The 17,142-nt window shown below is 37.0% G+C and overlaps 1 protein-coding gene across 14 annotated transcripts in view; it reads right to left on the bottom strand.

Annotated features, from left to right (window-relative positions):
* Positions 1 to 362: 362 nt before the first annotated feature.
* The window catches only part of bcor (BCL6 corepressor), a 292,865-nt gene continuing 276,085 nt past the window's right edge, over positions 363 to 17,142 (bottom strand). For 13 of the 14 annotated variants that reach the window (XM_069889366.1, XM_069889362.1, XM_069889351.1 and 10 more), the window contains 4 exons: positions 14,342 to 14,487; positions 10,756 to 10,833; positions 6,994 to 7,141; positions 363 to 1,404 (listed from right to left, as the gene is read on the bottom strand). In XM_069889366.1, coding sequence (XP_069745467.1) covers positions 1,116 to 1,404; positions 6,994 to 7,141; positions 10,756 to 10,833; positions 14,342 to 14,487 — 661 coding nt within the window. In that variant the 3' untranslated portion in view covers positions 363 to 1,115. Of the gene's footprint in view, positions 1,405 to 6,993; positions 7,142 to 10,755; positions 10,834 to 14,341; positions 14,488 to 15,491; positions 15,656 to 17,142 lie in introns of those variants that run through there. The other variant, XM_069889363.1, reaches the window with a different exon arrangement.

Raw genomic sequence — 17,142 nt, 5'->3', positions numbered from 1 at the left:
TAGAATTCTGAGTCGAGTTGGGACACATTAGAGAAGGAAGATAATTTTTTTTGTTTGGTAATTTTGATAGCAGGTGCCCTTTGTAATTGTGGTAACAATTAATTTTTCATACCTGATTTCCATTTGTTTGATCATATTTGTACACGAGTAATGTGGCACATTATATTCCTTTATCAAACCATGTCTTTATTACCAGACACTCTTTTTTTTGGCTTTTCAGGAAAAAAATTGTTTTAGTCACTGTGTAAAATATAAACCTAAATATACAGCAGTTTTACTTACAAAGTTAAACAGATGTTCTAAAATATTATACAACTATCAGAAACATTTAGTTCCCCAACATCCACAGTGTATAACTCCACTCTTGACAAAACAATTTTATTGTACAATCCTCTAAAATTTTAAATTTCATAATTTTGTACAAATTACAGAAAAAATATTAAATTCATTTTAAATAAAATCAAAGTAAAACATGTTTACATTTATGTATAAGGGACTGGATGTTGTATGAGGGTGGTTATCTAAAAGTAAATCCAAATCAATTTTTTTCTGATGCAAGGATACTATTTTCATTATCTTACAAACTACTGGATTTTACCCAATTAAGTGTACCTGACCACAGCAGGTAACTTTGTAAACAATAAAGTGAAGTGTCTCACCACAACCAAGCCTCCGAAACGATTGTGTGACAGAGCCCACAGGATCTGAAAGTGGACACCATCTTAAAATCAGTGCTTTTTAAAATAAAAACAAATTAAAATAAAATAATGACATGAATTTGTTTGCATATGCAGTGGGTCAGGAAAAAATGTTCCTAATTTGGGCAAATTGCCAATAAGCAGAAAAATACATTTACAGAAAGTTAAGAAACTGACAGCATACAAAAGAAATTTATAAACAAAGAGATACTTTTCTGAAAAATTGCAGTTCCATCCAAAATGGGAATCTGGTTTTCAAATATACAAGAACATAGACAACATTATGTCATTTAGTATTTAGAATATCATTTATCTCCCCCCACCCCCCCACCCCCCCAGTCACAACGATCCATGAAGTAACATTTACATTATTTACATGTTTTTTTTTAAATGTGGCTATAAATGTAGGAACAGCAGTTAATTGTAAGTTTCAACCTCATTGTCAGCATACAGATATGTGACAGATGATCCCAACAGGTCCTGAAGTTCACTTGTGAATTCCACCAGCTCCAGTGTTTCTTTATTGTCTGTGTCTGGAATTTCAAAGTCCTCTGGATAAGTAAAAACTTGACTCAAAGAAGCCTGTCTATAAAATTCCACCTCTGAAATTGTGGCATTTTCAATATGAGGGAATGAGGAACGAAAGATGCGTGCTGACACTTTCAATCTCCGTAGCACATCAGTTAATAGCAACCAGTTCCGGGGACTGTCAAGGAAAATTGAAAGCAGACATGTTACAAGTTTTAGGACTAGAAGCAGGTTATGATAATGGATTGCAAGTACATTCTTGTAGTTTAGAAAGCTCTCATCGAATGTGATATAACCTACAAAAATTACATATATAAACAAAAATATCATTGTGAGGTACCAACAATTAAAATGTTCCTAATTTGTAACAGTAAAATTCAGGAAAACCCCCATGATAGCTACATGCAGACACCATAATGTTTGGAAAGAATAAAGACAAACTTGCATTTGCTTTAATACCTTTCAAATCTCTTTCTGAATGTCCTAATGTGTGTAGAGTCTCTTAAATGATGCAATTTAAATTCTAATGTAAATTATGATCATGGAAATCTCCTACAAACAGCAATGATATAATAATGAAATGTTTTACTGAGGAGTTACAGTTCCCTCCATAATGTTTAGGACAAATATACTTTTGTTTAACTTTATTTGCCCCTGTGCTCTACAGTTTTAAATTTGTAATCAAATAATTCACAAATAATTAAAGTGCGCATTCTAGATTTTATTCAAAGTTATTTTGACCATGTAGAAATTATAACACTTTTTATACATAGTCCCCTCATTTCAGGACACCGTAACATTTGGGACACATGGCTTCACAGGTGTTTGAGAGTTCTCAGGTATATTTAATTGCTTCATTGATGCAGTTATAAGAGAGCTAAATTTTTGGTAACTTTTGGAGTCTGTGGTTGCCATTTTTCAACATGAGGACCAGAGTTATACCAAGAAAGTCAAGGAAGCCATTATGAGACTGAAAAACAAGAATAAAACAGAAAGAGACATCTGCCAAACCTTAGGATTACCAAAATCAACAGTATGGAACATAATTAAGAAGAAAGAAATCGTAAAGGGACTAGTATTCCAAGGAGGACTTCCACTGCCGACGACAGAAGAATTCTCATCATCATGAAGAAAAATCTCCAAATGTACGTCTGACAGATCAGAAATATTATTCAGGAGGCAGGTGTGGATATGACATTGACCTACTGTCCTCTGAAGACGTCATGAAAAAATGCAAATCATGGGAAAGATGGTATGCTTTTGATTTTGAGCAGTTTATAACAAATCCACACTTTGCTCTTGCCATCACACCTTGGTCTCATCTGTCCAGAAGACCTTTTTCCAGAATTCTGCAGGCTCTTTTAAATACTTCTTGGCAAAGTGTAACCTGGCCATCCAGGTACTGTGGCTAACTCGTGGTTTGCATCTTGCACTCTTAGCCTCCGATTTTCTGTTCAGGATAAACACATCCACACCTGCCTCCTGAAGAGTGTTTCTCATCTGTCGGACATACATTTGGGGTTTTTTTTATTCATTATGATGAGAATTCTTCTGTCATTGGCAGTGGAGATCTTCCTTGGAAGACCAGTCCCGCTGCGATTACAAAGCTCACCAGTACACCCTTTCTTCTTAATGATGTTCCAAACTGTTAATTTTGGTAATTCACTGGTTTGGGTGATGTCTCTTACTGTTATAGTCTTGTTATTCAGCCTCATAATGGCTTCCTTGATTTCCATGGGTATAATTATGGTCCTCGTGTAGAAAAATAGCAACTGCACACTCCAAAGGTGATCAAAAGCTTAGACGCAAGCCTAGCTCTCTTATACCTGCACCAATGAAGCAATTAAACATACCTGAATACTTACAAACACCTGTGAAGCTAAGTCTCCCAACATTATGGTGCCCTGAAATGAGGGGACTAGGTATAAAAGTGCTGTAATTTCTGCATGGTCAAATAAAAATGTATATACATAATCTTGAATAAAATCTAGAACGTGCACTTTAATTACTCATGAATTGATTACAAATTTAAAACTGCGGAACACAAGAAAATAAACGAAAAAGGTTCTTTGTCCCAAATATTATCGAGGGCATTGTATATTAGCCTGAGCAAGGATACCTCTCTTACTGATCAAAAATGTTCCTTAGTGTTTTATTTCATTAGGAGATAGCAGACAACACTTCTTTTAAACCAAAAGTGCCATTTTTGACTGTGTATCCATCTCATTGAAGTGAGACAAATCCAGAATCATCTCAGCCATAATCTGGAATACTATAACCTGAGTGAATGACAAACATGTAATGAAGCGGATTGCATTTGAAACATAGGTTTCTAACATTCAAATGATGGTAAATTGCGTGTTTTCTTTAAATGTATTTAGAGTAGCTTTAATGTATAATTTTATGATCACCAATAACTTGCCTTGAATTGTGCTGTTCTGCAGTCACTGCAATTCTCACTAAAGAGTTTACAGGAAGTGTGATTATATTCACTAAAAAACATGTGTGGAGGCAGGATAGTCAAATAATTTGGATTTTTTTTAAACTGCATTTACACTTTGGATTTGTTATCCGAGATACCCTCAGCCATCTGATTCTTTTGAATCTATTTAAAATTCTATTTGCCTAGAAATGGCCTATTTCCACAAATATATAATTGGAATTTGATTTGACAAATATAACTGCTTTGGGGACCTGTAGTGCTCCTTTTGAAGTTTTATGGAGAATTCATCAGACATTGCAATGAATACCTTGTTTTCCTATAAGGGTGGCACTGGAATGTCTTAGGAATTCCAGCTAAGTCACGAATTAACCTGGGGTGGGGGGGGGGGGGGGGGGAGAATATCTTTCATCACTCCTACCATCCTGCCCTGCTCTCCCACCTATCTGCCCAGCAGCCTGTGATTTTTAGAAGTCCTGATTTCTGAAAACCTCCACATCTCCCAACTTGTCTTCATAACTTTTACATTTCGACATAAAGCATGGTAACAGGCCCTTTCAGTCCACGAGCCCATGCCAACCAATTGACCTTCGTTTTGAAGGGTGGGAGAAACTGGAGCTCCCAGGGAAAACACACAGACACGGGGAGAATGTACAAGCCCCTTACAGGCAGTGCGGGGTTTGAGCCCCAGTCCTGATCACTGGTGCTGTAGCAGTATTGCACTAACCACTAGGCTAACCTTGCTGCTCCTTGCTAATCATTTTTTCCCCATACTTTCCAAGTTAAACTGCCAGTAGCTATCCTGAACTTAACCTCAGAACCAAGTACTGAACATTCTCCATGCCAAGATAGTGCAGTATTAAATGTTTGGAAAGAGGTCATGTGTTCCTGTTACAGTGAAGGGCAAGGCTAGCAAGATCAAGGAACCATGGGTAACTAGAAATTGTGATGATCTGGTCAAGAAAAAAAAGCGTACTGCCCCATTACAGGATTAATGTGGAGGGTTTGGATGTTGCTTGATTTTGAGGTTGAGTTCAGGGGAAATATTGGACAAACTTGATAAATTGGCCCACATCTTTCCTAATGTTTGTGTTTTGTGTGATGGATGTAATTTCACAAGTGGCCATGCTAACACATCTGTTTTTGTCTTGCTCTGTATTGGACAGATATTTTCAAGACTTTGTCAATTACACTGGGTATTAGATTGCATCTTAATCCACTGTCTGCTATTTTTTTGGAATTATAGTTCCAGAGGTGGGTCGAGTTCCCACTTCTGCACATTGGGTTGCAGTCTTTACTACACTGCTGGCCAGAAGAGCCATTTTAATTAAATAGAAAGATCCTAATTCACCTACTTTGATACAATGGTTCTTTCAAGTCTTGTCATGATTAAGTTTAGAAAAAATTAGAAGTTGCACTTTTGTACCTCTAAGTTTGAAGAGACTTGGTGTCCTTTTATAAACTATTTTCATGAGTTAATTTGTATTTTGACTTTACCTTCCAGACTGTTGTTTTTATTGGCAAAGACTAGATAAGTAGTTTGTATTGATCTGTTATTTTATTTTTGCTGTTTTTTGTTTATTTTGGAAAGTTTGATGGGGTTTTAACCATTTTTTTAATATTCCAAATTGAGAAAGAGACAATATTGTTCAATATGTTATAATGCTCTATGTTCTATTATGTATTTCAATATATTGATGTTTCTGTTTTTACTGTTACATTCTGTATTCTATTCTCTTCATGTATTATTTACTTATAATATGTTTAATAAAAAGATTGAAACAGGAAAATGGGAAGTCAAGGAAGGGTGTGAGTTAAAGTTCAGGAGAATACCAAGAGATTCTATAAAGCATATTAAAGGCAAAAGAGTAACTAGGGAAAGAATAGGCCCCTTAAAGATCAGCAGGTCATTTCTGTGTGAAACCACAAGAGATGGGCAAGGTTCTTAATGAATATTTCTCATCTGTATCTACTCTGGAGAAAGATGTGGAAGCTAGAGAACTTGGAAAAGTAAATCAAGTCTTGAAGGTCCACATTGCAGAAGAAATGCATAAAAATAAATCCCTCAGACCTAATCAAATGTATCCAAGAACATTATGGGAAACTAAAATTATAGGAATCCTGGCAGAAATATTTCCATCATTGTTGAGCATAGGTGTGATGCCAGAAGACTGGAGGGTAGCAAATGTAAGAATAAGCCAGGGAACTACAGGGCTGTGAACTTAGTCAATTGTGGGTAGGTTACTGGAGGGGGAGAGATCTGGGCCTGGTGTCCCACTCACCTAGGGAAAGTGCACATATAAAACATTGCCTCTCCTTTCTCAGTGTAGTGGTCGCTGCATTATCACTGTCTGACTTACCAAGCAGGAGGTCACTGCAAATGGCCTCTCCTACATTACTGCATTCGTAGCAACACCTTATTGGTGTCCCCCATTTTCACTGTTTACGTTGTGGTGCGACTGGATGTCTGGCAGTAAAACTGAAGGGGTAGGCTGGGCACGTTAGCCTTGGTTGGCAGCCAGCTTAGGAGAAGGAAAATTCTGATTTCAAACCCAGGCAGATGGAGCTCAATAGACTCATAAGGCCATCTATCTAGGAGAAGGACACTCTGACATAAAACCTATGACCTGAGGACCTGGCTGTCACCATCCCAGCATGCTGGGCTGTGGCAGATAAACCCCAGGTGTACAGGATGGGCCTGTACTGCACACACTGCACGCCACCTAAAAAAAACTATTGTGCAGTATCCAAGGATATAGTAATGTCTATGATCCTTCCTAAATCTTTGCTCACAAAGCCAAGACTGGAGGGGATTCTGAGAGATGGAATCTACTTGCTTTTCAAAAGGAAAGGACTGATCAGGGTTAATCAGCATTGCTTTGAGGGTGTTTTTTTTAAAAAAAAAAATAGATGGCAAGAATATAAGGCAGTAAAAGTCTATATGAACTTTAGCAAGGCCTTTGGCAAAATCCCACATGAGAGGATGGTTTGGAAGGTCAGATTGCATGGAATCCAGAGTGAGCTGGCTAGGGTGACTAGGCTTAATGGTTGGACACAGAAGGTGTTTATGGAGGGTTGTTACTTGGATTGGAGGCCTATGACCAGTGGTGTGGGGCAGGGATCATTATTGTTTGTCATCTATATTAATGATTTGGATGACAATATGGCTAAGTTGATAATATGGCCAGTAAGTGGACTTACATCAAGGTATCAGGTTCAGCAAGTGGATGAGAAACTGAAACCGTTTTCTCTTCAGTATCACTTGTTGACTGCTCACATTTACCAATAAGCATTATAATTTATTGAAAATAAATGTTAACTACATACCCCTGAGAGAGTGAGACCTGAATGTTGTAACAAGGTAAAAGAGGTGCATCAGAAAACTCGAATTCCAACACATCATCATTATACTCTTCCTCCTCACCAGGGCTTGGTGGATTAGCCAAGACGTTAAATCCAGACTCTTCCACTGGTTCTGGAATTGAAAAACTTAATGGTTACACTCAAAATAAAATAGACATTTTTTTTTTTGGTTTTATAAAACTTATTCTACTCCAGAAACTGTATTTTCGGCAGGATCAAAATGGCCAGATTGAAACCCCCCTCCTTCCCTGTAAAATACAGAGCAAAGCTTTGAACACAGCTTTCATTTTTCACCTCATGGGAAGATATAATCAAATCGGCAAATCAGTTATTAGGAACTACACAGCCCATCTAGTGGGATGCACCAGGTTTTCTAGGCATATGCAGTGTTGAAACACTAATAATACGATAATTTTTACTGTTGTATCAAACTTTAACTTTTATCAATAATTTCTTATTTAAAAGTTAAGTGAAAATATTTTGTTTTTAACAGGCCAGAATCAAACAATATATATAGATCTAGTAAATCAGTTCACACCAGTCACAATCCAGAAGCCATATTTTGAAGTGCCATACACACAAGTGCTGGGGAAAGGTACCTTGATGAAGGGCTCAAGCCTGAAACATTAATTATATCCCTTTGCTTCAGAGAGACACCACATGACCGGCTGAGTTACTCTAGGCCTTTTGTGTATTTCACTACCAACACAGCACCTACATATTTTAAAGTTCTGATAAACAACCTTGAGATGATCTCGTATCTATTGGGTGATTAGGTTTGCGAGCTGCTTTCACAGAAGCTTTGGTGGTTCACTGTAGTGCATTTTGTAGAAGATGGACATCTGAGACATACAACCACAAGAGTTTTTCCTGCTGCAAGAATAGTTCCAGTGTTGAAACTTTTGTGCATAGCAGAAATTCTAACATTATCTCCTGAGTCCTGTGATGACTGTGGAGAAATTACGTTGGGGGTTGGGAGGGAGAAGAGAATGAAGGATGAGTCCAATCACGATCAGCACTGGGCGGGGAGGGGATTCGCAGGCATGGCCCCTCCTTGAAAAGTGCTGTGCCCACATAGGCTCGTGCAGCATGGCCGCCTGCGAGATGCTGTGCCCCCATCATTCACCCTCACAAGTAATGTACAGCTTGACACATGCTAGTGACTCTCCATACAATAAAAGCAGTGTTTTTGGCTACTACGTCAGCAGGTGCCAGCACCCACCCCCGCAGACCAAGTCTCAGACAGTCAGGCAGGTAGACTGCCACCAGTGCACCCTCCCCCCCCCCCCCCCACCCCCAAACCCGGTCACCCTAATGCCCTCCTCTAACACTCGTTCTGGCACTGACCCTGAGGCAAATGATCAGGAAGGATGACTGAAGGTCAACAGTAGTGAACTAAATCAGAAGGGGATCTGATCAGTAAAAATGTACAACTTGGAGAATGGTGGATATCCAAACTTCAGCAGCCCAGGCCCTTTAAATTGAGCTAAAGCCACGTCAACATCAAGCTGACCTACTTCTGTTTCCTTGCAGTACAAATTTGTACATGTAATGATAAGTGTTTTTGACATCTTCTGATGTCACAGCACATGACCAGTTGCCTTGGATGCTGGTCCATCATGCTTGCTGAAGTGATGGCAACATTTTTGGCTGACCATCTTCTGCTCTAATAGAATACGAGTATATTTATTGTCCCATGCATTGAAAATGCAGTGAAAGAGCTTGTTTTATGAGCAGATCTGTAGAAAAATGCAGTTACAGAGAAAGAACGGTTGGTTCAGAGCAAAGGCAACATAATTATAGGTGCTTGGAGTTCATTCACTGGTGTTCAATGTAGATAGAATGTACAGGTGATGAATGGCATGTTGCACATGGGCTGTTTCAAGCCATACTCATCCACACAAGTGAAATCTATTCCACTGCACAACTGATTTATTTGTGGCAGGCAAACTGCTTGCATTAAACGTAATAAAATGCACTAGTTCTCACTTGCCCACTAAACATGTAGGACAAAAAAAACCCACAATAATGAGTGTGCATGATACAAATTTAGATCTTTTTACATTCTGAAATATTTGGTATATCTAGCAACAACAACAAAAAATGCATCACTGAATAAATCATTTACATTCTTAATATCACCTTTGATCAAATATCAGTATTATTACATTATGATTTAGACTGGCTCATAAATATTTTCAATATTCTTTCAAAAAATAAACCCCAATGCTTTCATTGCTTTTCTTTGGCTCCATTAACTTTCAGTGTTTGAGAATCCGTACTCACATTTGCTGTTCTACCTCACTTAGAGACCTTGTATTTCAAGGAGTAAATGGTCACCTTTTTCTTTCAGACAAAATTTGTTTAGCTTGTACTTATCTACATTGAAATACATTTACCAGTTATTCATCTATTTAAGCAGGTTTATTAAAAGCACCACATATTTGTTGTGAGAATAGCAGGCCATTGCTAGACCTCTATTTAACCCATCCCCACCTTCAAAATAAAACACCGAATCCTACCACCTCACCATAATGTTAAAATTATGGACACAACATGCCTTGGAAGTGCAGGAATAAAGGCCAACTCTGCACAGATGCTGGTGACTAAAGGTAAGGTGACAGCAATCTCCATCCCTTTCTCCCTGGCTCTGTAGGTTGCCCCTCACCTTACTACCTCTCTTTTCCACACTCTCATTCTTTCTCTCTCTCCCTACTCCCTCTTCTCCCTTTTGCACTGTTTCTACCCCTCAATGTTTCTCTTCATACTCCACCTGGCCCATCACTCTTTCTTTATTTCGTTCTACCCCCAAATCATTCCTTTTTAAAAAATATATTCAAATTTCCATACATGTATTAATATCAAGTTACAAAGGACAATATTCCTATTTATTAAATCAATTGTACATTTTATGCCCCCCTGAAATCTCACTAACCCCCCTCCCCCCCAAGTAATAAATCCCCCCAAAAAAGAAAAATGGAAAAAAAATAATAGAAAGAAAAAATATAGTCAAGAAAGAAACAATCAAACCTAGTTACCAAACTATCATCACCATTCTTTGCCTTTTCAATATTATTCATTTAATTATCCCAAGGAGTTAGCAAGGTTTTGTGAGGTTTCGAGAAAACCTTTTATAAATTAATACCTACAATTGTGAGTATGAGCACCAAATTTTCAAAAAAGTATCATATTTATTCCTTAAGCTTAGATTATATGTAATCTTCTCAAGAGGTATCTAACTATGTATTTCTGCATGCCATCTTTCCATTCATAAATGTGAATCTGATTTCCATGTCACTGCTATACACTTTCTTGCAACAAATTCACAAATGCTTTTTGAAAAAATTCAATTTCAAATTTGGTCTTCTCGCCAAAATATTACCCAATAAGAAGAGCATTGGATCTTGTGGAAATTTAACTCCCGTAATTTGTTCCAGAAATGTTCTTAATTCTGTCCAAAATGGCCTCAATTTTGAACATGACTATAAAGAATGCAAAAAAGAACCTATCTCTTGATTATACCGAAAACATTTATCTGTCCCCCCCCCCATCCATTCCTTATTCCCCCTTCCCCCTATATACATACCATATGTAGGAAAAATGGCTAATCTTGAAGGGTATTCATTTAACTGTATAGTTGAATACATTTATCATAGTTGGCTTTTTTAAATTTCTGAGTTCACTTGTTCTTCTGTTGAAATTGCAGTATTTTTGTGTAACACTCACCACATACAGAGCTACCATAGAAATCCCAGTACAGTCCAGGGTCATCATTGCTTCGACCTTGCAGGTCAGCAAAATAGTCTGGGGGTGAGGTAAAGGCACACACATTGGTCAAAGAACTGAAGATCAAAGGACTAACATTGTGGTTGTGTCATACAATACATAAAAGCATTAACAAATAAGGCAGCAAAATGTAAATACTAACTCTGTAGTTTGAGACTGCAAATGATTGATTTAAAATAAGGTAAGCCAAAACAATAAATATAAAAATACCAACGTGTCTGACTGGATCTATAATGTCATTTACATATGAAATTCCTGCAACTGTAGAGAGAATATTCCTGATCCACATTACCAATAGTTTTTTCCTATGTTTTTAAATCAGACTTTTCATCTCTCCATCCTTTGAGATGTTAGGGAGATATAATACGTGACCCATCATGATGTTATGTGGCATACTACACCAAATGGACAATGCTTGTCTTGACATTTATGTTTGTTCACATGTAAAGTATAATTACATAGCGACAGAAAATGAAATGTATCATTTTTTTATGACATTTCAAGGCTGCCTATTTGTTCAGCTCTCAGCAGCCAACATCACAAACTGCAAGAATATAGGGAAAATTAATCGTTGAGCTTTACCAGCAGCCCTGTGGCACTTCTTAAAAAAGATAATACAATTTTTTTTTAAGAATAACACCCAGAGGAATGTCAATTTATAGCATCTCCTCAGGTAATTGAGTTACCACTAATCATATTTTATTTAGATAATTCATTAAAATGTGAATTTACAGAAAGAAATAAAAATGTAAACAATTAACAGCAGGGTTCTGCATAGTATTCTGCACTGGAATGTGAGATCACATGGGATTCAAGATGAGATAGCAGAAAGGATAGAAAATTAACCATGGAAGAAATCAGAAGATGATGGTGGAAGGTTGTTTTTGTGACTAGTAGTGTGCCTTAGGGATCAGTTGCTGTTTGTCACCTATATCAATAATTTGGATGAAAACGTACGTGGCCTGATTAATATGTTTGCGGATGACTCTAAACTGTCTGATATTTGTAGATAGTGAAGAAGGTTGCTAGAAATTGGAGCAGAATTTTGATCAGGTGGGTGGGCAGAGGAATGGTTGGTGGAATTTAATGCAGAGGGGTTGCATTTTGGAAGGCCATACATGGGTAGGACAAACACAGTGAATGGTAATGATCTAGGAAGTGTGGTAGAGCAGAGGGATCTAGGAGTACAGGTACACAGTACCTTGACAGTAGTGTCCCAGGTAGATAAGGTGGTCAAAAGGTTTTCATCACATTGATGTTAATCAATCAGGATATTGAGTATAGAAGTTGGGAGATCATGTTGCAGTTGTTTCAGACATTGGTGAGACCCCATTAGGAGAATTGTGTTCAGTTTTACTCTCTGTGATGCATGAAAGATTTTGATTGGGCAGAAAGGGTGCACAGAAGATTTATGACAATGCTACCAGGACCAAGGGGCTTGAGCTGTAGGGACAGGTTGAACAGGCTAGGGCTTTATTCTTAGACTGCAAGAAGATGAGGGAGTGATTAATGGAGGTATAAAAACCATGAGAGGAATAGATCGGGTGAGACTTTTGCCCAGAGTAGTGGAATCTGTAACCAAAGGACAAGTTTAAGGAGAGGAGGAAAGATTTAACGGAAACCTGAAGGGTAACTTTATTTTAAAAAAACAGAGTGGTAGGTGTATGGAACAAGATTCTAGAGGAGGTGGTTGAGCCAGGTAGTCTTCCAATGTTTAAGAAAATATTGTACGCATATATTAATAAAGTAGGTTTTAGCGAGATGTGGGATATTTTAATTAGTATGGTCAAGATGGGCTGAAGGCCCTGTTTTCCTGCTGTATACTTATGTGACAGAATATAGATATGTTTTTGAGAGATAAAATGGGGCAGGTTATTTAGTGTAGGTCACATACAAACACTTTAAAACAGATCTTATTTAAAATTTTGGAGCTCTGCTCATGCTAGACATGTCAGTGCCAACAGTCTTTGCAAAAGCTTTGGAGAGTGCCCAAGAGACTTCACTAATGGATTGTTGTTTATAAAAAGCAAAGGATGAAAGAACTTGTCGGAGCCACAGATTATATGGAGGGGAATTTGCTGTTCTAAGTGGGTCATGTGGATTTAGTCAGCAGCAGCAACTGGGACTGGAACAGGACAAGCTGGAAAGCTTGTGGAAACCCCCACTGATAGTCAAGTTGCATTGATACAAGTAACTACTGTTAATTATAAAATGATCATTTGAACATAACCATCCTCCAACATTGCATTTTTCTACAGCAAAAACCCTTATTTATTAGGATTCTTCTAGTTTCTGTCATCTTTCATTTTGAAAATCAATTTATTCTTTTGAGCAGATTAATTTTTGTTTTCTGCAAAATTGACTGATTCATATGGATCCATCTTATTTTCAACTCATTGACTTTGCTGTAAAACAAATGCACTTCCTTTCTTCAGAGAAAAAAAAATTCTACTTTATGTATGTTGTTGGTGTTGTCATCAGCTTGGATGAAATCATGAACATGTGCCTTACCTGACCATCCCCATTTATTGCCTAAAAACTTTTCGTAAGTATTAATTTAATACACCTGGACTACTATGCTCTAATACAAAATAGCTAAACTATCATTATTATTTTTAGGAAAGGGTGCGCTTCACATTACCAGCACACTGTCTCGAAACCACAACAATAATCCAAAAAGCATTGTGCTACAATTAATTATCAGCTTCAACAAGCCTAAATGCAAATATCTGATTAACAATGCTTAAATTGAAACTAAATTAATTCATCAGTGAGAATTTGTGTTGCTCAGGTTAACCTCAAGCAAAGAAATTAACAGTCAATTAATTGTTTTTGAGATTAATTATGACTCAAAAGTTGGCAAACAGACAGTGAGATCCTATACATAGAGCAATTACATAAATACCAGTTACTTTGGCTCAGTAATTAATATTCTCTTTTCTTTCTGCCAACTGCCCTGACGTGCCCTGCTTTTAAAACAAATTGCTAGAAGTATTCAGAATGAGTTAACATAGGTCTGAGATCCTTCTTGAGAACAGAACATCTGTTAAAGTGTCTCCAACTGGAAGCATTATCTCTTGGTATGCTGAGTGCTTCCAGCATTTTGTTTTTATTTCAGATTTCCAATAATTGTAGTCTTTTTATTTTCATTCAGGTCCAGCTTTAACCATAAATGACTGTTTCATCATCCCTCAAAATATTGTTCTATGAGTCAGAAAGTATGCACTCAAGTTCTGGTGTATTTCTAAAGTAGCCAATTGACCAATGGACCATCAGTGTTTTAAATATTCTTGATTCATGTCATCTATAAACACTAATAGTTTCAGGGAGAATCCAGACACAGTCAACCATTCAAGATTCTATTCTTGCCAGTGGTTGTGTTATTCTTGTTAATTGTCATGCTTTCATTGAAGTTACTTAAAATATAGCCCTTTGTGGTAATTATTTGAACTAAAAAAATTTTATAGCTTTCCACTACATTAGACAATATTAGAATAGCACCAGTTGAATTAGAACATGAACATACCTAATAGAAACATTTCCATCACTTCACTATGCGCCATTTTGAGAATAGTTCGACCAGAGTAGGTGGCCAGTGTTGGATCTGCACTGTATGAAAGCAATAGTCGAACCACTTCCAAGTGATCATTTTCTACTGCATCATGGATCGGCCTACAGTAAAATTGAAATGAAAAGTTAATTTGATGATCGACAAATATATCCATGAATGTTACTACCGTCCATTCTCCTCTGTTATAATTTATGATGAGTTAATGGCCTACTGTGATTTAAATACCCAAACTAAACTTTTCACAAGTAAGTAAATAAATAGACGGACAGATAGATAATCAAATAATATGAGTGAACTTTGCGCATGTGTGCATGTATCTGTGTGCATCTGTCAGTGAGTATGCGCGAGTGTGTATCCATGCTTGTCCATGTGTGTCTCTGCGTGTATCTGTGTATATATCTCAGTGTATGTCCATGTGGGTCCCCTCCTGCGTGTATCTGTGTGCGTATGTATCCGTGCATTTGTGTATCAGTGTGTATTGTTACAGAGTTCTGTGTTGTGTATTGGCCTATGTGTTGTGTGGTTTTGTGTTGAAAAGTGACAGTTTGCCTGAGAGCCAAGGTGAAGGTGGACTGCTGAGAGAGTGGGAGACGGACTGAGAATGTGCAGAAAATGATCTAAAAATTTCTGGACTTGGGTGCTGTGAAGTGGAAGAAGGCATTGTCTGGAAGACAGTTTAGAATGTTGGGCATTTTAAAAGGGATGAACAAATTCCGAAGGCAGCCAGAAGGATCCGGACAAAGCCATTGTTCCTCTCTCTGCAAGCAACACAGGAAGACAACTTTGAATTTTGTGCTCTCTCACTCTCAAAGATCTTTTGGCTTCAGTTTACCAAACAAACTGAATTTTGTTTATGATCTTTGCTTCGATTGAGATTGAAGTTTTGTGAGTCTTGAGTGTTTGTTTTGTGTCCAAGTTTTTTTTGTGGGCTGGTTGAAAATATAACTTGGACTTTAATTACATATGTTATATTTAGGCTGGGGAATTTATTAGTTTTACACTGTTATGGAAATTTGCATAGTAACCAGTGGGCATTGTTATAAAAGGGGGGGGGGGGGGATATTTTGAATTAAAGTTTCAAGGTGAATTTTTGTTAATAAAGTAATTGTTCATCTTTACCCCTGTGTGATATGCCTTCTTTATGGTTGCTGGTTTGATCTTGTAACAGTATCCATGTGTGTGTGTCCATGTATCTGCTGAGTATATCCTGTGTGTGAGTGTGTGTGTGTATACACACACTTGTTATTTGTTGAAGAATCAGATCACTCACTGTTGAACACAAAAAAGTTACTGGACATAGAAGAGTCAATTGAGCAAGTTTACTAGTAGCAACTATATAGTGACCTATCACGGTGTTAACAGAAATGATCTAATTGGAATTAATCATCATAATATTCAACAATGTATTTGATACAGTTTTTTAGACATACAGCACTATAACAGGCCAATTCGGCCCTACGAGTCCCTGCCACCCAATTTACCTACATCCCAGTACGTTTTTGAAGGGTGGGAGGAAACCCATGCAGACATGGGGAGAATATACAAACTCCTTACAGTCTGCATTGGTTTCAAATCCATGTCCAGTCCTGATCACTGGAAAGGCGTTGGGCTAACTGCTGCACCAACTGTGTATAGCAATGCACATGATATCCAGGCATAAAAAAAATGTTTTAATAGTTAATTAAGTTCGTAGAAATTTCTACATTTCTAATGTAAGAAACCCATAAAATTTATACTCAGCAAACCTGAACAAACATTAGTGACAGTGAATGTCCAATATATTTTGATTTTGGGAATGTTAATTGCAGTATAAATATTGAACTGGAGACAAATACTCTGCTCTATCTTCAAAATTAGGTTTAAGATATTTTGAATTCATCTAAGACCACAGAGTTGATTTTTATATTTTGTTGAAAAAAATAGCAATCTAACATTCCCACAATACTACACTAGAATAGCAGCCTAAATCTCAGGATCAGGACTTGTGCCCATAACCATCTCACTCTGGCACTTGCTAAACTGCAATGAGAAAGTGCTCCATTCCTTGTTCCAAAAAGTCACCAAGTAATTTAGGAAAGCAAAAACTTGATGTCAAAAAAATTCTACTGTTTTTAAATTTTGGTCACAGCTCTTCTATTTTTTTAACAATTTTTTATTTGTCATACTGAGAACCATATCATCAACCAAAATAGATACAAACGTTTCTCATTAAATATACACAGTGGCATTTTCTCCCTTTTCCCCCCTTCCCACCCCTCTCCAAAACCAATAAATATTCAACATATACAATAAAACCATAAAACAATGTCTTCACACAATGAAAAATAAACAAGAAAAACATGTCATCTACTTTTACACACTGGATCAAGTAGTTTTGTCATCTTATCATTTTAGGGGATGGAGGTCCAAGGCAAGTTATGTTCCATGTTATGTTTATGTTCCATGTATGGTTCCCAAATTTGTTCAAATATGTGACTTTATTTTTTAAAGTACATGTTACTTTTTCCAATGGAATACATTTATTCATTTCTATGTACCATTGCTGTATTCTCAGGCTCTCTTCGATTTTCCAAGTTGACATTATACATTTTTTGGCTACTGCTAAGGCTATCATAATTAATCTTTTTTGCGCTTTATCCAATTTGAGGCCTAATTCCTTACTTGCGTTACTTAGAAGAAAGATCTCTGGATTTTTTATGTTATTTTTTTGTGATTTTATTTAATATCTGATTTAGATTTTCCCAAATCATTTTCAC

This window comes from Narcine bancroftii, chromosome 7 (genome assembly GCF_036971445.1).
Source record: "Narcine bancroftii isolate sNarBan1 chromosome 7, sNarBan1.hap1, whole genome shotgun sequence".
Classification (NCBI taxonomy): Eukaryota; Metazoa; Chordata; class Chondrichthyes; order Torpediniformes; family Narcinidae; genus Narcine; species Narcine bancroftii.
The sequence above is the reverse complement of the archived record's forward strand: the minus strand, read 5'-3'. Positions and strand labels throughout refer to the sequence as shown.